Below are 27,138 nucleotides of genomic sequence, written 5' to 3'. Positions count from 1 at the left end.
TCCTGATTTGTTTACTTGCTATTTTCTTGTTAGCCAGTGTGTGTATATATACCCTGTGTTTTCTGTTCTAGTTTCCTAGTCGTACTAAGCCTCTGTCAGTGTTCTGTGTTTCACATTGCTTCCTTGTGTCATTATTAGTCCCTCCCCTAATCTGTGTTCCGTGTTTTTCCCTGTCTTGTGTACCTAAGTTCCATTCCGTAGTTTCGTTTTTTCCGACCCTCGTTTACTTTTCCACACCTGTCCCTCGTTTCTAGTCTTGTTAAGTTCATGTATTTAAACCCTGTCTTGAGCCCTGTGTTTTGCTGTTCATTGATGGTTGAATGTATGTTTATTCTAATGGTTATGGTTCTTTGTACTCCGTGCCTTTGTGTTTCCTAATCTTGTTGTCTTCCGTGCGTTTAGTTCTCATCGCTGTTTGTGTTTAGTTACCCGAGTAGCCCTTGTCTCGTTTGTCATGTACCCCCGTGCTCTCCGTGTTGGCTCTTTGACCCTGGACTACTTTAACGACTCTGATTCTGGATTTGCGCCTATTAAATCTCGCTCTTCTCCGCACATGCGTCCGCCTCCTTACCACTTAACGTTACACCTTGTAATCCGCTGTTGTCGTGTTTTCTTTTGTTTGTTTGTCTTGTATTCCGGATTTGTTCATCTTGGTGCTATGACTGGACTATTTTTCCAACCGATTTTGGATCTGCCCCTAATAAATCTCATTTTTCTTAGCGTTTTTGTTCTCTCTATTATCAATACCTGTTACAAATATAAAATGCTAGAGTAACCTTTTACGTAGGTAAGGTAAACTTAAAAAGAAATCATGCTGCCATAGCAACAACAATGCAGACAGATATGCCAATACCACAATGTATATTAGTAGTAAAATGCCTTGCGACTGGATTTTAATAGTTAAATGCAATATGTAACAGAACAAATAACAGAATTTTAAAATAAATGCTATTATTTAAACACATTAAAATAAAGCATTTTAATACAAATGGACATCGCATTAATGACATTGCATTGCCTGTTGTTGCTATGGCAGCAATAAAATAAGGAAACTCAAAGAAAAAGAACTGATCTACACTCTCAGAACTTGATTGAATATTAGATTTTGAACATCTACTTTTACAAATATAAACTCTTCCTTCCTGTTACAAATTCAGAATCACTCAAAGCTGATGAAGAACATCTGTCCAAAATATCCTGCTTTTCTGGAAACTTTGTGTGCTTTTTGAATCTCTCTCTCTCTCTCTCTCTCTCTCTCTCTCTCTCTCTCTCTCTCTATATATATATATATATATATATATATATACACATGTGTGTGTGTGTGCATAATGTGTATTACTATTATTTCATCTCTTTACATGTTGAATTTAAATGTGCTGGAGTTAACAGCACATGATAGAAGCTATTCCACCTTATTATCAATATCCTAAAAACAAGCTCTAATGAATAGCTGTTAGCTGTCACAGTAATGGAGAAAGGTGGGATCTAAACTCGAGTTAGACCATTATGCACTGGCCACCTTTCCTTGCAAAAGCCTGTAAATGCACCTTCTCCTGTTAGCAATTAGGGTTACTGGCTGCTCTCTCTGGTCCACAGTAATGAAATCCTACTCCATAACAGTTATTACTGGACCCCTGAAGGAGCCATCATCACTGCAAAGGAGGCTTCTGTGGAAAATGCTGCTGAGATAGCACCCAGTCCCTACTTTTGCTCATATAAGTCCTATGCCAATCTCTGCCACCATAATACTACATGATCATTTATGCTCAGCCTGTTATAGTTTGAGCTCAATTTCATATATGAAATAAACATATTTTGCTTCGGTTCACCATTTGTACTGTAATGTACAGTTGTCTACAGTTGATTATAATAGAGTGCAACTTATTTTGATGATTCATGGATGATTTGTTCTTTGCTTTGGACTACAAAGTATCACTTAGCAACAAGCATTCCTTACGATGTAAGATAGCTTCAAGCAACAAAAACTGCTTTTTCTCCTAAGCACTTAATTGGAAGTATGACCAGTCCTAAAATATAAAGTACTTGCAGCTGTATGTAGTTTACAAATAATTACAAAGATACAAATTTCCAAGTATAAATGGTCAGTTTTCAGCTTCTCTGCCAGGAAAAACCACATGACAAGGCAAATAAATAAATAAAACTGTTACACTGCTTTGAAACAACTGGACTGACATTGATTGCTCATTACCATAGCAACACATCAGCTTGTCACTGTGTGTCTGATTAAGTTTATGTACTGTATGTGTGTGTTTCTGCTCTGTGAGCCTGACATCATTACTATTTCACATTTTACCCCAGTCTCTCTTCACATTTAGAGGTGTTTATGGTTTTTCTGTACCCGTGTGAGCATGTGTGTCTACATCTGTCTGTTTTCAAATGCCAGCTTAGAGAGACCTCCTCCACAGAATGGCAGTTAAAAAGAACTCTTTCCCATGTTGGGCCTCCAAAAGGGGGCAGATTGCAGCAACATTAGAACTGTACCATTCTAATGAGTGACCAAAGAATAAAAGGCACCAGCTAGATCATTTATTCTTACTGATTTAAAAAAAAAATGTTTATGATCAAAAGTCTAACCTACAGGATAATGTTAAAAATAGACATCTACAGTTGTTAGGTGCATGTCTCATAAGAAAAAAAAAGCCTGCCTAAGAACTTTAACGGTGAGCGATAAGGAGGTGGATGCATGTGCGGAGAAGAGCGAGATTTATTACAGGCAAATCCAAAATCAGAGTCATTGTAGCAGTCCAGGGTCACAGAGCCAACATGGAGAGCACGGTGATTAAACATGATTAAACAAACACACGAGTACACGAAAGCAAACAGGAGAATCAGGCTATAACAAAAGACAATGGAACACGAAAGCTAGGATAACAAAACAGGCTAACAAACAAGACTTTGAAACAGACGGGCTTTCAAACATCCCGACATTAATCCACACAACGAACCTAACACAAACGCACGGATTCAAAGAAACAATGAACAGCTCAGACCAAGTCCACACAACAGGGTTTAAATACATGTATTTAAGGTACAAATGAGGGACAGGTGTAAGCAATCAAACGACGGGCGGAGAAAACGAAACTAAGGCATGGTACTAAAATACACACGACAGGGAAAACTTAAGGGAAAAAAATTAAGGGAACACAATTAAAATCACACATCATATCTCGATGAATGAAAGATTCAAGTTGAAAATGTTTACTGACAGAAATTATGTATTTCATTGAGAACAAAATGATTTAACAATGGTCAATTGATACCAAATGCTTCAAACCACTGAAGACTGGATTCAGAATCACAACAAAAATCTAATTAACATAATTTAATCATAGCAACTCATGTGATGCAGTAGTGTGTATGCCACATGTAGCCAGAATGTGTATGGCCTCTATGCGCCTGTATGCACTCCTGACAACATCTGGGAATGCTCCTGTTGAGGAAGAATGTTGTCCTGGGGGATCTCCTCCCAGACCTGGAACAGGGCATCAGTGAGGTCCGGGACAGTCTGCACTGATACATAATGTCCAAGAGGTCCTTAATTTGGTTCAGATCTGGGGAACATGAGGGACAGTCTATAGAATCAATGCCTTCATGATCCAGGAACTGCCTACGCACTCTGGCCATATGTGGCATTTTCCTGCACCAGGAGAAACCTAGGGCCCACTGCACCAGCATAAGGTCTGACAATGGCTCTTTCATCCCAGTAATTAACAGCAGTCAGGCTACTGTTGGCTACCACATGGAAGTTTGTGCGACCCTCCAAAGATATGCCTCCCAAGACCATCAGTGACACATCACCAAACCTGTCATGCTCGATAATGTTGCAGGCAGCATAACATTCACCATGGCGTCTCCACACTCTTTCACATCTGACTGATGTGCTCAGTGTGAACCTGCTGTCATCTGTGAAGAGAATGCATGGTGCTGGGTTGTGGGCACAGTTCCCACTAGAGTACGTTGGGCTCTCATGACACCCTCATGAAGTCGGTTTCTGACAGTTTGGTCAGAAACATACACAGCAGTAACCTGCTGGTGGTCATTTTGTAGGACTCTGGCAGTGCTCCTCTTGTTTATTCTCATACAAAGGAGCAGATACCAGTCCTTCTGCTGGGTTGATTTCCTTCCATAGGCCTGTACAATTTTCCTAGTGTAATGGCACATACCTTAATATCTCGTTCATGCTCTTAAGACTGTGCTGTGAGACACAGCAAACCTTGCATGTATGGCATGTATGAATGTGCCATCCTGCAGGAGCTGGATATATAACCCTCACATTCTTGCACTTCTTCTCATATAGCTCAGTCAAAATGTACTGAACTCAAAGCAAAGCTATTATAGCTTGTTTATAACTCACATGCTTTTAGGGCTGGAACTGGCTAAGCATTTTGATGGTATGTGGGTGGCCTGCTGGCTAGAGTCTGAATAAATTTCTGGGATAAGATGTAATGGCACATACTGCTTAGACCACAGTCAGTGGATCATTTATACAATATACCAAGAGTTTGTGGGAAAAAAAAGAACCAGTAGTCAGCAGTAAAACATCACTTGACTACTCTTTCTGAAGGTAAGCAGGCAAACAATAACAATATGTTGTCCAGAAGGTTAAAAGATGCAAAAAAAAGTCAGACTGCCAGAGTAGGTTTGTTTCAGCTAGGCAACATATAAAATCTGCAACAAAAGGAAGTTCTTTTTAACATTGTCATAGTTAACAGTGAGGCTTCCTGTGAGCAAAAAATAAAACTGATAGCCTAAAACAGTTGCTTCATGTATACATCCTCAACTTAAATGTACTTAATAAGGTTATAACAAAAACCTTGGTTAACTCATTTATTTATACTGAAAAAGAGACTACTTCTTTTTAAAGACAAATCTCAGATAAAATAAAACTCATAGACAGAATGTTTTGCTATTGCTATTGCTAAATTACCATTCAGCTAAAGCTAGCTCAAAACACACACAGATGATTCAAAGCAGTCATTAAAATATGCATGTACATATGCACCACTAGAGGTAGTGACTAAATTTTGCAGAGTTGTCATTAGTGAAATTTCGAATTACATAGCCAGCCAGAGGAACTGACAAAATAGCCTATAAACATCTTCCAGACAGATCAAATGTGAGCACACCATATTCAAAAAGTACAATATAAGACAGATCTAGGACAACTACAGTGTCCAAGGAGCACTGCTGTATTGTAAGGATAGAAGATTGTAGTCTTTTCTTTAATCTCTGGCTAAATGGCCTGTTTAGGGAAGACAAAGGTCCAGACTGCAATGACATTTTCAAAGAAAACTCGCTGCCATGGTTCCTGACACTAATTGACTAAGAGCCTTAAAAAAGAGGCAAGAGTAGGAAAATTGAGGGATAATGATCCAATCACTTTCATCTTCAAGTTGCTGAGTTTGGGGCTCTTGTAGAGAAACAGCACATTATATAGTTCATAGTCCAGATGAACTAACTTGGGCTGTAGTAACTTTCATTTGCATGCTGTTTTATGTCCTTCACTACCATCCCAAATGAAGTGAATATGAGACTTTAAAGTCTCACTAGGCTAACTAGTGAGCAAAAGCAAGGTGTTCCTGGAAAAGGGAACAAATAAGTAAAAGAGAAGACTTATGGAAAAAAAATGGAAAGCCTATAGGAAAGGGAAAACTTTTAGGAAGAGAAAGCTTTTGAAAAGGAACGCTTTTGAAAAGGTAAAGGAAAAGGGTATAAGAAAATGAAAACCGATAGAAAAGGGAAAGCCTATGGGAAAGGACAAAACAAAGGGAAAAGTAAAGCTTATGGGAAAGGGAATGCTTATGAAAAATTATATGTCTATAGGAAAATGTCTATAGGAAAGGGAAAGCCTATGGGAAAAGGAAAGCATTTGGGTATAGTTTGGGTATAGAGAAAACTCTTGGGAAAATGAAAGCTTATAAAAAAAGTGAAATCTATAGAAAAGGGAAAGCCAATGGGAAAGGCAAAGCTTATGGAAAAGGAAATGCCTGCTGGAAAGGAAAGCCTATGGGAAAGGAAAGCTTTTGTAAGGCAAGGCAAGTTTATCTGTATAGAAGTTTTTTCATACCCATTTAAAGTGCAATGTAAAGTACGTCAACCATGTAACTCCAAACCACTTACGCATTTATAAGGAAACTATTTTAATGAACTATAATCTATTATACACTATTATATTTAATGTTTATTTTTTATTCTTACAGCTTAACATGTAATTTCATATTTTAAGTTTCCAAATGTTACATCTGAATGATGCATTATAAGTTTTTTATTAGCCATTTTTTGTCATTAATAGTACTTTTAGTTTTAGTACCTTCTTTTTGAACAAATACTCAACTTGTAGTGTACAAAATGTAATGGCTAATCAAGTTAATCAAGTTCAGGATGCTATTGCAACAAGTCTCTGCTGCATGTTTACAACTGTCACTGCTGACCTTTCAATTAATTTTATTGGTCTACACACATGCATATACCCCCCCCCCCCACACACACAGAAAACCTAAAAACAACAAACCTCTGTGATGCTGACAATTTGGTTTAACTTTGTTCAGCTCAGGATACCTAAAGATCTGGCAGGTGTCTGGGGTACAAGTAGTGAGGTCTACTGCACATGAAAACAGCAATCAAAAGCCTCTTCCTTTCTAAGTAGTTAGAAAAAGACACTTTGGTCTACAAAAGGCATACAGTGTGAACTTTGCCTAAGATGCTTAAAGGTCACTAGAGGTGGGTGAGAACATCCAGGTTTGAGCATCACTATGAAATGGTGAATACCTGATCATACAACCACAGAAGGGACATCTTAATTCTAAATCTTTATACTAATATATGTCTTTTGGAATATACAGTATATTCATGCACAGCTTTGTCAAAGTTGGATTTGAAGTCTGCTATACCCCTCCAACAGTAGCCAATTTCTTATTATATATCTCAAGCTGGATGGATATTTTAGGCTAACTCTCCAATTTGTGTGTTGAAAACCCTAGAAACACTGCTGTGCCTGGTACATTTATACTAGCTCAATACCCATAACCATGCCTCATTGAATGTTTTTTGTTGTGTTGAGAAAGGTTCATCACCAAAATAATGTCTGGTCAGTAGAGATGATTAAAAGATAGCTGTCAATAGAAAGACTATAGTCTACAATTGTACTCTTATAAAATACAACTATAAGATAGGCGTAACTAATAAAATGGCCAGTGAGTATAATTACAAAGGAGCTTCTAATAAAGCAGCTGGTGAGTGTATCTTTAATTAAGCCTATTAGAACATTAATTCATGGGAATTTACAGCAACATAAAAAGAGTTATTAGGTAACCAGCCTACAGACAGCACCTCAAACAGCCATGCTTCCATACTGAGCTCATTTTTGCCTTGCTTTTTCACAAATCCCATGCAAACACCTCCCTTCTACAGATAAAAGGAAGCAAAACCCCCAAAACACTCCTAGTTAATGGCTTTGATTATGGGCCTAATGAATTCCGATGTCACCTTAAAGGACAAAGGAACCGTCGGGTTGATTGAACATATACCAGGGATGCTATCTTGGCGAGTCTTGTTGTTCCACCCAGCCTCCCCCCCTTGAGTCCTCCTTAGTGTGGCATGTTTAAGTGTCCTGCCTAATGCAAAGATGAATGGCCTGATGGCCGATAGAAGCATCCAGCCCAGTCTCTATGGCTTCATTAAAGCCAGCGAATGGAATGAAGATTGATCACATTTCACCTCGCTGCATGAAAATGGAGCCTACTCTCCATTCCATTGGTTTCGTCATCCTTTTTAATCCTTCTGCTATCAGAGGGAAATCTCAGTGCTCGTATGGATGCTCTTTATGAATAAATCATTGACTGAGCAATCTCAAAAGGAAAAAAGAATCGGTGGGCTAATGAGGCTGTGATGGCCGAAAGTATTAACTCTGTTTTGTGCAAGGTGAAAGGGCTGAGCTAAATCATTAGAAATAAAACTTAAAACTAAACTATAAGCAATGCAAGGCCAAACTCAACCCCACTCTTTTAACTTTCCTTCCCTCATTTACATTTATGGAATTTAGCAGAAGCTCTTATCCAGAAGAACATACTGAAATGCTTAGTTGTCTACTCAGAAAAGTATCTTTTAGCTAGTACAAGTTGCTTAGAGTTCAACAATAACCCTAAATCGAAATACTGTCACAACATTCAGATCTGAAATGTTTCCTAAACAGAAGCTGCCCATTCTGTAGCATAGTGCTACCTAGGCACTCTGCTGCGCTAAAATGCTGGACATTCTGGACCCAATCTCTTTCCAAACATTAGCACAGCATGAAACACTGGCAGACCTGCTGCTTAATCTCCTCTAAATGCTTTTATTAAGAACTCTAATTGGCCTTCTAACTCCCCCCCCTTCAGGAGCACTGTAGCCAGCTCAAAATGGCTTATTCTGAAACAGAGCCCAAGGCGAGAACACACATACTAATGGTAATTAATGTGTTGGGCACACCCAAGATATTCAAAACAATAAAAAGTAGGCAATGTATGCTGTGCTTGGCATACTGAAAAACAAAATATTTCCAAGCTTTCATAGTGACAGAAGCATGTATAAAGGCTGTACTTTCACTGAAGCAGAATCATTTGCAATTCAAAAACCTTAGTACATCTAAGAAAGCAGACAAAAAAAAACCCACTGTAAAAACTACTTGACCTAGATAATTATCCATTATATGATTAATAATGAAATAGACTTGCAACAGCCCAACCACGTTTAAACAAAACTCACTTTCATTTTTGCAAATTTCCTATGAAAAGAAATTTGGCAATCAAAAGGAAATCTAATCAGTGCTTTTTACTTGACAACACATTGTGTATTAGATGCTTTTTTTTTCTCTTTTATCCTGGTTGAAACTGCATGATGAACACAAAAAGAGAGAGGTTATACAACTTTAAAGATAATGAGGTAACAAAAATAGCAGGTGTGATGGATTCCAAAGATTTTATACATGAGACATCATCAAAGGATTATTCTTTACCAATTATGCTGGAAGGTCAAACAGGAGCTATTATGTGTTCCAGCAAATATAGCAAAGAATTGAATCTCTGTACTGTGTATGAGCAAACAAACGACTGGCAATAATTAAGACACACCTCTCTTCTGCCCTGTTCATATGAAAGATTACTATAAAAAGTTGAGTTCAGTAACTTTAAAGTTCAAAGAATCTATTAGCATAAAGCTCCCAGAATGTAAGTACCCTTTTTTCAAAGAACATTTCTAAGTGGGCTCAAGAGCTGACATTTAATGATACTACATATGACACAGGACATGAATGAATAAAAGAGAAATGTCAGATCTGACCAAAAATGCAGAAATGCAGCATAACTGTTCACTGCTTCTGATAAAAAGAGAAAGCAGTGGGAACCCTGCAAATCAGACATAAGAAATCACCAATCATCCAGATGGGACATGGAGAGTCTGGCACTGGGATGATATTCCTATGGCTGTGGTGCTAATCCTTCATTGACCTGGTCCACCCCCTCTGGTCTGAGATGAGCAGGATCATAATGTATTGTGACAATACTGTGAGATGGAAGCGTGTTGATCAACTCTGTGAATGTAGATTACAGGGCATGCCCCTCTGTCTGTCCCCTGCTGGTTCCCATAAACTCCTGCTTCCTGCTCAGCAGTAGGAATGCTTACCTCTAGGAAAACTACATGTGTAATGTACCTTTACACATCAGGCGCCCTAAAGTGCAAATTTGAACTCTGAATTGCTCGTGAATTATTTGGACGTAAATGCAATTCTGATTAAGAAATCTGATTAAGAATTCAGAAGAGGTCTCATTAAAAAGCAGGGATAAGTCACACTACAGAGAACACCTAACCGATTGGAGCTTTTAAAAGTCACACATGCTGGCACAGCAGGGAGTGCTTGTAATTTGTAATGCCTAATTACTGGCTTGAATATGTGGAGTGCACCACTGAACATGTAGAGGTGACCCAGTGTCCCTGGCCAGCACATGTGTGAGGCTCACCAGTGGTGGAGGAGATGTTGACATCGATACTAATCTCCGGGATGCCCCCGCCTCGGAGTGATGCCACACAAGTGTAGGTGCCAAAATCAGTGAACTTCAGATCGATGATGTCCAGGTTGGTGGTGCCTGGGGAGATGTCGGGGTCAGTCTGGGTGATGACCATGCGCTCTGAGCTGCGCAGGGCACGGCCGTTCTTTAGCCAGCTGAACTGCAGCTCCTCGGGGGGCGTGGCCTCAACCTGGCACGAGATCTTCACCTCGCGGCCGATCTGAATGTTGTCGTCGTTGTGATATGGGTCAGGTGTGATCCAAAATCTTCCCTTTTTCAGTGCTGGAATGAGAAGAGAACAATGCTTATCAGCATCCAGGAGGAAACCCTTTAGTTCTCTGGCAACAATTACCTAGAGCTTTATTTAGAGCTCTCTTATTTTAAGGATTAACAAACGTACTGTTGTTTTGCAAGCTGTGACAGGACTTCATTTTTTATTTCAGTGTAATCTTTATTTAATCTTTTATTTTGGTATGAAGGTTACCTGCCTAAACATCTTGCTGTCCTATAGCAGTTTATACTAATCAGCACTTTGTTATCCAATAAATAATGTTCTTTAAAAAAATCTCTCTACAGCAAACATACAAAACATCAATTCATCAATAAAATAAACAGTAAAGGCATGGTATTTCTGAGAACAATTAGATTACATAACATATGATGCACACTTTACAAAGATCCAAGGCCCAAATATGGCAGTACATACATATTTGCTTCTCATAATGAGCTCATAATTAAGAAATAGATGCAGGTGTTCATGATCACAAGGTGCTAGATTTGGTGTGGACCATTCAGGAATTGAGGAACATTGTAGCATCTCCTGGGGTGGAAACTCCCTGACATGAGAATCTCACAGCCTGCACCTTATCACACAAACACAAGAACAGTCAGAGGCATGGAATAATTGTATCTATTTTCCTGTGACATTACCAGATAGAAACAGCTTCACAAACAGGAAAAAAAACAAAACAACAACATGTGGGGAGAAAACCTGCAAGACATAAAGGAATGACAATACAAGATCCTATTACTTTGTCTTAAATCAATAGCACCAGACTATGGAGGGGTTAGACATGTCTAATGTGTGTTGTAATAATGTTGACAAGTTTGTACAGAAGACTTCGATTTGTATGACTTATTCATTTTCACTGTGGTCCCATGATGCAAAATGGTGTCAATGAACTGTAATACCAAGGATGACAATGACCTTTTTCTAATCAAATAAGAATCTGACTCTCGCCACTTAATCATGTGTAAGCAACTGTACCATAGGGAGTTATCTGTAGTAGTAAGACTACAGAATTTAATTTAGCTTGAAGGAAAAATAAATATAGTAATACAATAAGGAAATCAATCTCACAAACAGCACTCATATTTCATGGAAACCAACCAGCATTACATTTTACTAAATAATAGCAGCCCTGAGAATGAGTGAGGGGGGAAATAATGTAAAGCTTTCAGCCTCCTACTAGTTAGGCTTTTACTATCAACTTACCATGTGTTTTACAGTTATGATATATTGTGAAACTAATCTTGCTGGCACAGCCCTTTGATCTCAAGTACAGTTCAATAAAACCACATTCACCAAATGAAAAAGGTTCTGCTAAACTAGTGCAGCAACATTACTTTCCATGCTTTCTTCCTGCAATATTAAAGACCTTTCCAAACTGAGACCAGCTGCTGTTTTTTTTTTTGTTAAAGGTTTCACAAATTTACACCTACTTACCTAAGAATATTAACCAAAGATGACCTTTTCAAACTACAAATAAATCACAACTGTTTGTAGAGCTGTTTCTACGCAAGAACACAATTGTGAAATAATGTAGTTCACTTTTCACACTGTCTGAATCATATAGTCATATTTTGTTAGTAACAGACAATACAGCATAGCATCAGAGAATCATGCTCCAGCAGGACAGTTGTCCTGATTCGCGAGTGGACAGCTGATCCTAACTTCATTTCCATGAGAGAAAACCCATATGTGCTGATAGTCTGTGGAACTCAGACAAATTTACTTTCACCTCAGTTTTGCAAGTGTTGGTTTATCCAATGCCATAAAGATCCATCCCCTTAGTACTCTGTGCTTAATTTATAAGTGAACCTGTTTAAGATTTGTATTGAAATGCTAGTCCAAGTACAATGCACTTTAAGTTATCTGAACTATTGAACAATAAATAATAAAAGCATAGCCAAATATTTAGTAATATTCTACTCAAGTGAGAAGGACCAACTTTAGTGTCAACAAGGATGAAACAGGTGGCTGTTTCCTAGTTTTGAAATGCTTCAGTAGAGCCAGGAGTGCAGAGGAGCCTCTGATGTCTTGTGTCACTCAGGTTTTTCTGAAGTGGCTGAATTATGAGTGAACAGTGGATTTATTGTTGCTCCAGTGGTGGTGAAGTTCAAAAGGAGTAGATCAAAGTGAGTGTGCTCAGTGCAGACAGAAGGGCAAAAACAGACTGGTGTCCATCGGGTGACAGAGATGGCCCACCTCCTATCCTCACAAACAGGAAGGTATCGCACCTCATTAAACATCCATGAATATACAGGGAAAAATAGTATGGTTCCATTTAGTACATTCAAATTTTCTTGCTGCCAAAATGTTCATCATTTCCACTGTTCATTCATAAATTATGAGAGCATATTGCATTTTGGGTGGGATTTTAAAGAGTCTTCACCACAGCTGAGTTTCCAGAAATAGACTGCCACCCATTCTCAGAATGGGGGTAAGTGGCTTATTAGGCAGTAGAAAAAGCCTACAGCAGCAGGAATTTTAGTGCCTTCTTCAAAGAGGATGAGTGAGTGTCTTCTCTACAAGCAGAAGAAAAGCCAGTATTAAGAGCATCCACATATTGCACTGCACTAAGGCATGTAATAAGAGTTAACATAACACAAACACAGATTCAATGTGTATTATTGATGAAGTGGTATCTGCTTGGTAAAGCTTCTGCTATTTCCCTGGCTTGTACTGTCAATGAAGCTTAAGATCTAGGAAATAATATACACCAGTGCTGAACCTGCAGAAAATGTTTTAAATCCCTGCTGTCCAGAGACAACCACCTATGGCTCAGGATAAAAAGCAGGTGATTAAATAAGAAAAATCACCTTCTCTGAATGAATGCAAATGCACTGTTTATCTATGCTGATGTACATAATGCAGTTGATGTGGCAGACATTTAAGTACTCTGTGTCTGATGGATGGTTCTCATTATCTCAGTCCAATGGTTTAGTGCAGATATGTGGTCTGTACGAAAATAGCATTCTGCATTGTTACTTCTTACTAGCATTTACTGTTACATACTATGCATAAACCCATATTAGCATTCAAGTGTCATGTCAATAAACCTGTAGTAAGTTGCAGAATAGTAAATCAAATCATAGCATTAACCAGATAAATTAATGAACTTTATATAATTATTCATTTATTTCTAATTATAAAGTGTAAATAAAATGCAGGCAGCAAAATGATTTGTTTAAAGAGAACCACAAAACAAATCACAATTATAATATATAATTATCGCTCTAACAATCAGGACTAATGATCAGAACATACATGTTATAAATGGCACTGGATATCAATCGTTAATAATTCAAAGCAGAATATTGCTGTATATTAAGCTGTATTGTTTACAAAGTCTGAAGCTTACATATAGAACAGCAAGATATGTCATTACTAATGGTATTGAGTAATACTAATGAGATTAGGTCATTACTTTACAGAAGCACAGCAAAATTAATCTGATTGTGTGATAACCTATTTTGCCAGACAGTGACTAATCTATAACTGCACTGTGCCTCTTCATCCCCTTTCCCTCTCTTTACACTCTTTGTTCAGTTTTAATAGTGCTGGTAGAGACAGTCATCAACTGACCTTGTAATTTTTAACTGGAGCATGACCTCTAGGTCCCACCCTCCACAATCAGTGTGTACAGCTTAGCACACTCCACAGGGACAGATGGCTGTCTCTACCTGGCTCATGATATTAGTCAAGGGTACACGATTGAAAAGGAGGGAGATAGTAACACCCATGACAACCTGTCTGCTGGTCCCATATGTGAATGCATATACACACATGCAGTGAAACTGTTATCCCCCATGCACTCTCACATTTTTCTTTCTCTCTCCTGCATTTTCTCTCTCTCCTTAAGGATGATGATATTTATACCATTTAGTTTATGATTGACCTTCTTATAGCTCATCACAGAACAGTCCTGGCACATTCTCATCACATGACCCTGAAAGCAGGAGATGTGTGTCCAATCTGCTCATTGCTACTGCCCTTTCACTGGCTCTTTACAAATAGAGAAGCATTTAGGCCCAAAACCTCTTCCAAAGCTAAATTGACAGCAGCCTTTCATATGTTGACTTACAAGCTGGACACAAACGTTTAACATAACGCTCAGCGTGAGCGGCTGGGTTTGCTCTTTGTTGTTTCTCCTCCATCCAACCCAGATATCAGTGGCAGGAGGCACCAGCTCTCTTCAATACGCACTGCACATTGCCTCTATAAAGGCAGCATGTTGAACAAGAAGCTATTAGCATGTTTGATCTGATTTGAAAGACTAATATTTAATTCAGTAAAAACAAAAACAAATTGTGGAACACTGTCTTCTTCAAGGAACTGTTGAGCCAAATGCTTGATACATTTGATTGCAACTGTGTGGCTCATTTCCCAGTATTGTAAAATCCACATCATGCTTTAAAAGGTGCAAGTCAAACACACTTAAAATGCAGAAAGGACATGTATGCCATTTTAATAGGCAGTCTCTGTCTCTGAGACCTCTAAATCATTTGATTTTGTAAGGATGACAATGGTGGCTGCCACAGGAAGTGATTTCCAAAGAACACTGCTGAGATTAGCTGCTATTGTTTTAGATATTGGTGGTAAAGCTGTGTGTGTGTGTGTGTGTGTGTGTGTGTGTGTGTGTGTGTGTGTGTGTGTGTGCGTGTGGTGATGATGGTGGTGGTGGTTGTAAGAAGCCAAATATGTCTGTATTAAATGTCTTAAACTAAAAGTGCATCAGAAATTGACCTGCTTTTAAAGAGGTTTGCTCCTCTCAACCAAATGGAGGATCACGATGGAAGGCCTTTGTGAGCCAGAAGCATGCTGGGATGGTAGAGGAAAGGGCCAAGATGAAAGTCATCCCAGACTGCCGGGAAGTGTGGACAGAAAAGCCACCATCTGCTGAGGCAAGCTCTGCCCAAACACAGACAGGCCTTTTGGCAACTCGGCTTTGAGAGGGCTTTTCAAGGACTGGCGTGATAAACAGCAAGAGACGTGTGCACACACGTGCATATACGCATATGCACGCTCACACATACAAACACAAAAAACACTCTCACACACACTCAAGCAGCACATATGTGTTGTCCTCTGAAAACACAAACAATTCACACTAAAATGCATACTTTTTTATTTTCAGATTCTGAAACCTTATTTAGACCTTGCCAAGCTATTTGACAGCTTGTAAGAGAATTGTTTTTTTTTCTTTATGCCTTGCAGGAGGGGATTCATATACTATTTCTTGACTAATAGCATAAGTTCCCAGTTTAGTGATTAGCCTGGCTGCCTTCACTTAATTGCTGTAATTGGCCATTTAATAAGTACTTACACGGTAATGTGCCACAGGCTCTGCCCTTCCCAGGCAAATGAGAGCGATGGTATGAAATGTAATACACATATCACATGCTGCTAATACTTGGTGCAATAGACAGTTTCCTGTTTACTTATTACATGTAAGATAGTCATTCTAACTTAAAATCATCACAAACTCCAATCTCTTTCACTACACAGCATGCAGTCATCCCTGTATTTATGCCGTACCGTACAACATTAAATGTTAATGCACTAGATATTATTCTGCACTGCCTAGACATAATTTTACAGCACATGCTAATTTATCAGTAGCTAGGCTCATGAAGATAGCAATTCAAACCTGCTGGTTTATGAAGAACATGTTTAGTTATTAGATCTGGATCACATTTAAGGAACCTTTTCATCTCCTCTGGCTGCGTCTATGAAATAAGACAGTAAAGTTTAATTTAACTGTTTGTTCACAGCTGTTCAACTCATGAGAAAGTGACACTGTGCAATCTGTCACACTACACAGGACACCAAGCAATGTTTAAGCTCCATGCTGTCAACCTTTCTTAATGATGTCTGAGGCTTTTTTTCCTGGAATAACCTACAGTATGAAATTAGTGTAACACCATTCTTCCTGGGACTAAACTGGATGTTTTATTTTCAAGTCCAAAATAGGAAGTCCTTAATGATACATGTTAGATTTGGCAGCTTGATTTTTTACAGACTTTACATAACTAAAAAGGAAAAACAAAACTAGTTGGCTAATTTGTAACCTTTTTTCTTTCATATGGTACTGTAAAGGAAATATTATTTTCACTACATTGTCACGGTTGGTCCCTCCTAGCGTCCATGTTTCTATGGTTTCCCTGTCTCATGTCTGTTTTGCTGTACTTCCTTGTTCTGTTTCAGTTCCTTAATTTCCTGTCTTGCTCCCTGTGTCTTGGCTATTCATTGTAAGTCTAGCCAACTACTTTGTGAATGTAAGTCAAGTTTGTATAAGATGTATTGTATAAGATGTAAATTGACCCTGGACCATTCTAACGACTCTGGATTTGCTCCTAATAAATCTAACTCTTCTCTGCACATGCCCCTCCTAACCTCTCACTGTTACACACATTTTCAGATTTTTTCTATTTTTGCCCTTTAGAAAATGAATTTGGAAATAAATGACTTGTTGTCTGATTTCCCATTTTGTGTGTAGCAATATAGCAATAGGCAGTGAAATTGTGTGTGTGTGTGTGTGTGTGTGTATATACATACATAGACACATACATATGTCAGTGTAGTGAAGAGGTGAACAGGAGCTCTGTTTTTATTGGAGAGCCACATTATCTCAGAAGGAGGTAAATATGATTCATGAAAGTATAGCATTTGTTTTTCACTAATATTTAATAAACACAAAAGTATGATTTTTAAAAATAAAAAAATTGCTATAAACAGCTTGGACTACACAATTAATGTAGGATTAAACTAGTTTATTTGTTAACAATGTGGAAAAAAAATAAGTTGGCTTGAAGAAGCAGTTTTAGGCTTGTATTTCAGAATGGATTATTGCATGCTATGATGGATAAGTATGAGACAGGATATGAAGTCTGACATGAGCTATTTAGGTAATTTACTCTGCATGGTATTAAACAAAAATAAGGCTACATAGGCTACAAATAATATCAGTGTAATATCAGTTACTATTATAAAGGCATTAGGTTTAAGTAAACTTATTAAAATATTATAAGATGTGATAATGTATGAGTAATTACAGACACATCCTTGTAAATGATGTTACATTCCTGTGATGTTACATTCCTTGTTACATTCCTGTGAGTCAGACTAAGTGCCTACACTGTGGGGGAATACAACTCTGCACTGGCCATTGATTTGCATTGCACACTTTTCTTTATTGTTGTTAAGCTGTTACATAATCGTTTGCATGACAAATATTAAAAACCCTGATTTTTTTCTTTTCACCTTCACCTTTTCACCTTCATTTACCAAAAAAGTCATAGTCATAGTTGGTTTAAAGCTATCAGCAGACAAGAGGACTCCCTAGACAGAGGGACTTTATGGGATCCTGCAGTGTCAAGTAGGATGAAAAGTAGGATGATAATTAATTATCTGGGAATATCCTGAGAATCTGTTGTTAAAAAGGTATCCAATTCCCGACATACATTAGTTTAGCTAGTGAAGCTATCTAGATTCTAGCTACATTAGCTTGCTACATTAGGCTACATTAGCTTGCTACATTAGGTTAGCTCGGTAGCTAGCGGCCGTAGCATTTCATATTAATGTTTGCAGGGGCTAAATGGTTTAAGAATAAATTTAATGACTAAATGACTAAGTGCTTCATCCTCACTCATTAGACACTTTAATTAAAGCATTTTGGAAAGAGCATGTGGAGAATAACATTGTAATATAGGTCTGACATTTATCAACTACTACCAGCCACTGCAACTAACCAGTTTAGCTACATTAGTCACTAGCCATAATTTTCACCAGCCAAATTTTTTATGCCTCAAGTGTAACTGCAGTGTATATTTTATAACACATAAAAACATGCATATATATAAGCACAAACATATTGAGATACGTATACTGCATATAACTTTTTTATTATAATTTATTCAGTGTTGATACTGTAATGCACCATCTACCCAGATAGCATGTCATGACAATGACAGTAATGGTAATAGTAGTGTCAGACATGTAATACTATGACTACAATTACATTTGTTCTTATCTGACAATCGTAGGCTATAGATTTGAGCATTTTGATAACAATGTTAGTTAACGTCAGCTATCTTGCTGACCATATTGACTAGCTTAGCTGACATGTTACTTTGGTCTGCTAATGATACAACTCAAAATAAGTAATGGACAGACACTTGTAGGGTTATTTTTTCCACACTTTTTTGGATAGAAAAAGCACACAGAGGGAGTCCAATCAGATTTAATTATTATTTTTTTTTAATATCTGTGCTTTTCTTTGGGTGGAGGAGTTTCAAAACAGTGTTCCTCAATTTCCCATTCACTCCCTTTTACACTTTGCAGAATGTTTTCCCTCACAAGGGGTGTTGTTTTTCCTACGATGATGCAATGCCCTCTGTCTCTATACTCGTTGCTTTGCAACTTGGGAGAGAAGGCATGTTGCCTCAAGGGAAAGAGTGACTCACCATTCACTTTATTATAAACATTTCAATATAACAAATACCCTACAGGTGACCAATTTGAGGCTAGAACCATCTGTTTCCAAGCCCAATTTGCCATCCTCTCCCTCTTCATTGGTGGTCCATTTCTGACCACTGTATTGTTGTTTTCCAGTTCTTCATCAATGACCAGTTTCTTTACCGCTGTTTATCTTATGGGAAGTTACACCTACACAATTAAAAACTTCAGAATCACTTGAGTTTGCCAACCAAATATCTGATCAGCAGTGGTCTTGTGGTCAAAACTGACCTTTGTTGAACAGGGTACAGGGTGTCTGACAAAGGAATAAAACCAACAACAGACTGCAATTGTACAATATAACCCTAGGATTACTGTCAAGGTGTGAACATAAATACAGTGGTGTGAAAAAGTGTTTGCTCCTTACCTGATATCTTATTTTTTTGCATGTTTGTCACACTTAAATGTTTAAGATCATCAAACAAATTAACATTTTAGGCAAATATAAAACAAGTAAACACACAAAATGCAGTTTTTAAATGAAGGTTTTTATTAAGGGAAAAAAAAATCCAAACCTACATGGCCCTGTGTGAAAAAGTGACCCCCCCCCCCCCCCCATTAAAATATAAAGCTTTGGAAAGCTGAGTTCAATTTCTCTAGGCACATTCAGGTCTGATTACTGCCACACCTGTTCTCAGTCAAGAAATCACTTAAATAGGACCTGCCTGACAAAGTGAAGTAGACCAAAAGATCCTCAAAAGCTAGACATCATGGTGCAATCCAAAGAAATTCAGGAACAAATGAAATACAAAGTAATTGAGATCTATCAGTCTGGAAAAGGTTATAAAGCCATATCTAAAGCTTTGGGACTCCAGCGAACCACAGTGAGAGCCATTATCCACAAATGGTGAAAACACAGAACAGTGGTGAACCTTCCCAGGAGTGGCTGGCTGATCAAAATTACCCCAAGAGCACAGCGACGACTCATCCAAGAGGTCACAAGAAGACCCCACAACAACATCCAAAGAACTGCAGGCCTAACTTGCCTCAGTTAAGGTCAGTGTTCATGACTCCACCATAAGAAAGAGACTCGGGAAAAAATGGCCTGCATGGCAGAGTTCCAAGATGAAAACCACTGCTGAGCAAAAAGAACATAAAGGCTCGTCCCAGTTTTGCCAGAAAACATCTTGATGATCCCCAAGACATTTGGGAAAATACTCTGTGGACTGACGAGACAATAGCTGAAATTTTTGGAAGGTGTATGTCCCATTACATCTGGCGTAAAATTAACACAGCATTTCAGAAAAGGAACATCATATCAACAGTAAAATATGGTGGTGGTACTGTGATGGTCTGGGGCTGTTTTGCTGCTTCAGGACCTGGAAGACTTGCTGTGGTAAATGGAACCATGAATTCTGTTGTCTACCTAAAAATCCTGAAAGAGAATATCCGGCCATCTGTTTTGTGACCTCAAGCTGAAGCGCACTTGGGTTCTGCAATAGGACAATAATCCAAAACACACCAGCAAGTCCACCTTTGGATGGCTTAAGAAAAACAAAATGAAGACTTTGGAGCGGCCTAGTCAAAGTCTTGATCTGAATCCGATTGAGATGCTTTGGCATGACCTTAAAAAGGCGGTTCATGCTCAAAAACCCTGCAATGTGGCCAAATTACAACAATTCTGCAAAGATGAGTGGGCCAAAATTCCTCCACAGCGCTGTAAAAGACATATTGCCATTTATCGCAAATGCTTGATTGCAGTTGTTGCTGCTAAGGGTGGCCCAACCAGTTATTAGGTTTAGGGGGCAATCACTTTTTCACACAGGGCCATGTGTGAAATAATAAATAATAATAAAAACCTTCATTTAAAAACTGCATTTTGTGTTTACTTGTGTTATCTTTGTCTAATATTTAAATTTGTTTGATGATCTGAAACATTTAAGTGTGACAAACATGCAAAAAAATAAGATGTCAGGAAGGGGGCAAACACTTTTTCACACCACTGTAAAGTGGCCAGTGAATGCAGGTGCAAGGTAACGTCTAAGCACAAAGACCCCTTTTAGTTCACCTGCAGAATATGACACATTGCTGTGATGTTCACTATCTACCAAGATGTTTCCATGAAGTTCTTTATATGTTCATTCACTTGAGATATTATTGACCTTGACAAACAAAACTTGTCAAAGAATGCCATTGACTGGTATGAGCATAAAAGCAAACATCCTTCGCCAAGGTTGTTCAGCCTTTCTGAGAGAAAAATGTTTTGTTTCACCTGTAACATACTGCAGTCTTGACTCTCATGATTCACTGTGGTGAGTCCTGTCCTATAGCTTCAAAAACTATTTTTCAAATTAACTTGATCTTTGTTCACTGTCTTAACAGATAACCACATTTAGGCCTGTTAGTTCTTGCTCAACTCTTGCTCAATCTGTTAATCCTCTAAAGTCTGAGGTTTTTGCATATTTTCTTTAAAAGACACCTGACAACAAATCATCCATTACTACCCAGCAAGGGGGCAGAATTTTTCGTTTGTTTGAAAAGTCAACACAACCAACACATGGTTGTCGAGATGGTCATATTGCAATAAGCAGTGAAAGAAACTGCAAAAGTTTCACTGTTGGACTGTACAATTGAAAGGGCAAATTAGCGATGTCTGCAGATACTGAAGGCTTGATTCAGGAAAAAAATCAGACTTAGTGGGAAATTTTCCTTACAAGTTGACAAATCAACAGATGTCAGTGGGCATGCTCAGCTCTTGCCAAACTGTTGATTTATAGATGGGAACCACATCAGAGGTTTTTCTTAAATTTACAAAACGAACACAACAACTGAAGAGAAAATGTATCATGTGACAACTGAGTATGCTGAACTGGGGGGATTAAGCTGGAAGAACTGTATCACTATCTGCACTGAAGGGCCTGCCACCATGACTGGTAGTGCCAAGGGTTTCATCAGTAGAGTCAGAGTGCAAATCTTGAACATGCAAAACACTGCTTACTTCACAGGGAGGCACTAGCTGCAAAGACGCTGCCGAAATAACTTTCCGATGCACTAGATAGAACAGTGGACATTGTTAATATCATAAAGGTGTGGCTGTGAAAGACCTGTCTGTTTTTAATTCTGTGCGAGGAGAAAAGGAAGCATAACATTACAGCTTGTTGCTACCCATGCCCATCCACTAGTTTTCACAGGGGAAGGTTTTGAGCCAACTGTATGAGAGGGGAAGAACTCAGAACTTTCCTGATAGGAGAAAATTCTGCATATGCGGAGTTAACTGCGGATGCAAGATGATGAGTACTTGGCTGACATTTTCAGGCACCTCAATGAACGAAATGCTAAAAGAAGAAGAACATCTTTTCACCTCATCTGACACATTGCATGGCTCAGATATAAACTCACACTCTGGCACTCCTTTGTGAAACATGGCATGCTTGAGATGTTTCTCTTGTGCAGTAAACATTCAAACAGCAGCACACTTTCTGACTTTATCGCTCAGCATCTGACAATTGTTGTCAAGAGTTTGAGTCCGTTTTTTCTTTTGCTCAATTTGACCGGGTCCATGACCCTTGGAGTTCATGTGCACTGGCTAAGGAACAACTGGCAGAGATCAGGAAAGATTGCACATTAAAAATAACATTTCAGGACATAGCTTTGGACAGGTTTTGTGTATCTTTGGCAATTGAGTACAATTGAGTACAACTGCAACCTGCTAACCTTCTCTATGATGCATTTGTGCAAACTGAGCTTTTTGAGTCTAACTTATACCAAGAACAAGTACAGAGAGTAACTGAGGGCTGTGGACCAGGAGCTCCATGACTGCCTCTCATCTATCCATGCCAGAATACAGTGTTTGTGTGCATTGTCCCAGACTCAGTTTTCCCACTTATAGTAAGTCACATTTACCATTTACCCACTTCTCTCTCAATAACACCTTATTGTTGGTGTGAATGTGTGTGTGTGTATAAGAGAGAGAGAGAGAGAGAGAGAGAGAGTCCATGTGTGTGTTGGCCACCAAAGGATGCAGAGCGTTTAATGTTTAAATACATGTAAAGACTGCCATGACCGAAAAAAGATTTAGAAATGTTCTATTAGTCAATTTCACCCTTTCTTACGTCTTCAAATAAACTGTGAAATATGTAGAACATAGTAGAAACTATTTTAGCAATGGCAGCAGCACTTGTGTATTAGGTGCCTAAGAAAACTTGTTTGAAAAACTGCATTCCAAGACTGAATCTTGTTTTGTATTTAGGCTGACCAGGACACTTTATGAGACAAAGAGTGAGGGCTGTGGACACTGCCCAGCACCCTCAGCTTTGTGGATTTGTCTAAGAAAGCATGGTGGTATAAGGTAAGTGTCCTGCCATGCCAGCTGGTTGTACTATGGATGAAAAAAAAAAAAAAAAAAACATGCTGAGATGCCCAAGTAATTTATGACAAAAAATGTAATAAAATAAGAGTTAATATTGGATGTGCTTTTCCAAAATAGAAAGATTTATTACATGCAAAGGGGCTGAAGTTGGATACAGATTTAGTGACATCCCTAGTCCAGTATGTAAATGCAATCTTTATAATGCATTGACCTGTTTAAGTGACAGACTTTACATAATATATCAAGTAGATAAATCTTAGAGTTTTATAGCCCTTGAAAAAATAAAATATTAATTAATTTAGTTTGGACAATTATTTACAAAAAGAAAAGAGGGGCGGTATGGTTTTAGAAGAAAAAAAAGTTTAAAGTTTGGTGGGAATGAACAGAGCATGCATGTGCTCACTGCAACTTAGCTTTATGTGTGTCTGCCAATATTCTTTTCTATTTGGTCTGATAGATTCCTGTGTTCTCTGTTCAGAGTCTTAAGTAATTTGTTCCTGGTTTCACAGGCAGCAGTGGTACTGCTGTAATTTGCTTTGAGGCTTTTGGAGTTAAATGTTGTTGCTACTTGCAGTAGACAACTTTTATGCCATGTAGTAACAATCTCTGTGGTATTTTATTTATTATCCTAGCTTTCAGGTTGAGAGAGACCTAGAGAGTACTTTGCCACTGAGTCACTTGTGCATCAGACTTGGTAAAGAAGCCAGACAAGCTTGGCATACAAGGTATCATTATCTACCAGTGAGAGACTCTTGCCATGCATGAGGAGGGAGCTCAACTTAGCATTAGCAAGAAGGAACAGGACATCGCGAAAGCGACATTAAGCAGAGCATCGGTCAGAGAGAGAAGGGATGCAGACCTTGAGTGAGACATCATATCTTTTTTGAGGTACACTAGTGGGTACCATTTCTTTTCTTTTCTTTTGCTTCTTGCAGACTGAAGCAGCCAGTGCAGTTTTTGTTTCATTGGCACAACGTTTCCAGGGTAGCAAAACATGCCTGCAATGAGGGAAAGACTAAACAATTGAAGCTAGCTTCAATCTTAATTTATTACCACTGATAATACATATATAGCTTTAAATTCTTTATCAAATGGTAATTTTTTTTTTTCTCCAAGAAATTATTAATAGTGTCAGGTGGAAATTTTTATAATGGTGTTAAAATTCTACCTATGTTGTAGCTTCATTGATTAATGTGCTGTTGATCAAGTAGGGACTGGTAGCCATTTTAGTCATGTGGAAGGAAAATAAAACCTCACCATTAGGCATATTGTAGCAAAGGTAGTTACTGAGTTACTGGTAGGTACTGAGCCCAGGGCCTCATCCATATTACCCTGTATGTAACTTTAAACTTTTTCACTTGAAAAGGATAGGGGCACTACACAAAATGGAGGCATCACTGGGATTACCTTCAAGTTTAGTTAATTAAAATGACAAAACTGTTTAATTTAATTTCCTCTATGCCTTTGACAGTAACATCAGTCAGATAATAAAGAGACTCCCTTTTACCTAAAAATGCAGCAGCATGTAGACTTCAAAAGAGCTTCAAACAGTTTGCTGTTGGGGGTGTGTAAGTGTAAGGGAAAGGACATTCAATGTCAAATCCAACAGTCTTGTGGTTCTTTGTGAATGGCTATGGCTTTGTGAACGGCCATAGCTATCAATGACTCAGATCTGTCTCCGGGATCACTTCCAGTTCTGCTGGGGAGGAACAGCTAGAGCACTGGATAGAACAAGCCACTTTGCTGATAGAAGAGAGTGATAGAGCAGGGTAATAGACAGCCTAAAGGGTCCTGCTTTTTTATATAGGAAGGATTTTGAGGTTCAGTAAACCAAAAACCACAGGAGTGGCTTTTGAGGCAATATCACAGGAGTATCTATGTTATTAAGTGCACTTTTGAGGTGTACTTCACTTTCCACTCAATACAACAAAAGTGAAACATTGTCAGACTTTATTAGGGGATTTAAAAAAACCTATTTTAAACCTTGTATCCCAAATAGGTGAGGGTAGAACAGATACTCAGAGGTGCAGCAGATGTTGCTGTTACAGCTACGCCTAACAGAAAGAAGAGTTGTCTCCTGAATTTCCTGGAGTTGCTTAGTGAGATCACTGAGTCAAATAAGAGTACAAGAGCTCTTTCCATAAAGTACATCCATGTGTGCATCAAATGAGAGCTCAAGAAATACAGAGGCAGGCAGTGTCACAATACAGAACCTTAAAGCAGATCTAAAGGCTCTGTATTCTAAAAGGCTCAGATTCTAAAAGCTAATGTGGCTCTTCTTAGTTAGCAAAAGAGCCCAAAGGTAGTGTGGTGATGCTAAACTCCCTTTGCTGCTTGATGTGCATCCATGAAATGAGGATGAGTCATTAGAGGTTACAGCCCTCAAGAAAGATGTTCACAGAATGAAACAAAAGGTCAAGAACCTGGTGGAGAGGACCAGTGAGTCTGTGATCTCAGCCACCAGTGCCAAAGCAGGCACAACATAGTAACTGATAGAAATAGATGCAAAGTGGGTGAGAGGCAAAGAAGGGGATTTCTATGGATTTCTATCTGGGGAAGATGGACATATCACCATTAGGTTCACCCTTTCTAGAAGCAAAAATAAAATTATAGAGAAACAGATTACCTCCCTTTGTAGAACCAAGTGTTGTTCCAAAGAGACTGACACAGGCTGTGAGGAGGTACTGTTTTAGTGCCCAAAGCAGTGATGGGCCCAACCCCCACAGCCAGGCTAAAGAAAAATCGTCACCTCTCTACTGCCCTTTTAGATAGTAAGTCAAATGTCATTATTATTTTTTAAGACTGGGATGAACAGAACCTATGCCATGTCCCAGTCCAACATGTGTCAGGCTTAGCAATTTGAGGACTTAGCAGTTCTAGCTACCAGTACAAGTTGGATAACCAGTTTTCAATGCCCAGGAGATTTTATTGGTATTGTTGTTGATTTGTCCTAGTTCAAAAAACCCAGATCAAACTCTTGTCATATTGGGTACAAAAGTCTGTTCAGGAGGTGCTCATCATTGTGCACAGAAGCATGAGATTAGCATAGATGCTATGCCTGAAAGAGTTTCTGTTAATACACCAGCTGTTCTTGAGAGAGAATGAACTATGGCAGGAGAGAGTGTGGGACAAATGAAATGGATGGATCCTGGATGCTTGGTCTTACCCCCTCAATGGTGTCACTGTGCCTCATGTAAGTTGGGTTTTTTTGCTCTGATGTCCATAGGAATAGTGCAGGTGGATGAAAACGATTCAGCTCCACTGCCCCAAGTGTAGCTTCAGCCTGTCATTGCTCCAGTACAATAAAAGGGCAGAAGCAGCCAGTACAATGAAAGACTGGTGTCAACAGCTTCTCAGTTATCTTACAAAATGAGAATATTCAAAGTTATACTGCAAGAATGTAGGCCTTTTGGACAAGTACAACTCATAGATGTAACAGTACCACCTTTGAGCAGAGGAGTGCTTGGAAGCACAGACCAAACCCTAATTGACATTGCCTATCAGACCAGATCATTCTGTGAGCACTCATGACGAATAGCAATTACCAACAATGATAATGTAAGAAAACAACTTCATGCTCATTTGCCAGCAGTCATAATCCAAGAGTGATTGCATGAAAAAAGAGCAGCATTCATATGTGCATCAACTACAGAACAGTAAAACCATATCGGGCCAGTACACCATCTTGTGCATTGACAATGTGTTGGATTGTTTGGTGGGGAGTCATTGGTTTTCAGTGTTAATTTTTGCGAAGCAGCTATTATCAAATAGCCATGTGGGAACAAGACAAAGAGAAGACCACTTTCATAAGCCCTTTGAGGTTTTAACAATTTGAAAGGATGACACAAGGTGTCACAGTGGCTCTGGATACCTTTCATCAGTTGGAGAAGGTGATAGATGACATGCATATGCTCCAAGTACTCGTGCATTTGGATACTTTAATTGTGTTTGTGATACCTTAGAGGAAC

The 27,138-nt window shown here is 38.6% G+C and overlaps 1 protein-coding gene across 8 annotated transcripts in view; it reads right to left on the bottom strand.

Annotated features, from left to right (window-relative positions):
- LOC113569818 (MAM domain-containing glycosylphosphatidylinositol anchor protein 2) overlaps positions 1-27,138 on the bottom strand; it is a 155,367-nt gene that overhangs the window by 45,981 nt on the left and 82,248 nt on the right. For all 8 annotated transcript variants that reach the window (XR_014124589.1, XM_035524822.2, XM_035524823.2 and 5 more), the window contains exon 7: positions 10,014-10,343. Coding sequence is in view for 7 of the 8 variants with exons in the window: in XM_035524822.2 (XP_035380715.2) it covers positions 10,014-10,343 (330 nt within the window). In the remaining variant the exon portion in view is untranslated. The remainder of the gene's footprint in view (positions 1-10,013; positions 10,344-27,138) is intronic.

The sequence above is a fragment of the Electrophorus electricus genome, chromosome 7 (genome assembly GCF_041902795.1).
Source record: "Electrophorus electricus isolate QZ-2024a chromosome 7, ASM4190279v1, whole genome shotgun sequence".
NCBI classification, from domain to species: domain Eukaryota; kingdom Metazoa; phylum Chordata; class Actinopteri; order Gymnotiformes; family Gymnotidae; genus Electrophorus; species Electrophorus electricus.
This window is presented reverse-complemented; position numbering and strand designations above follow the sequence as displayed.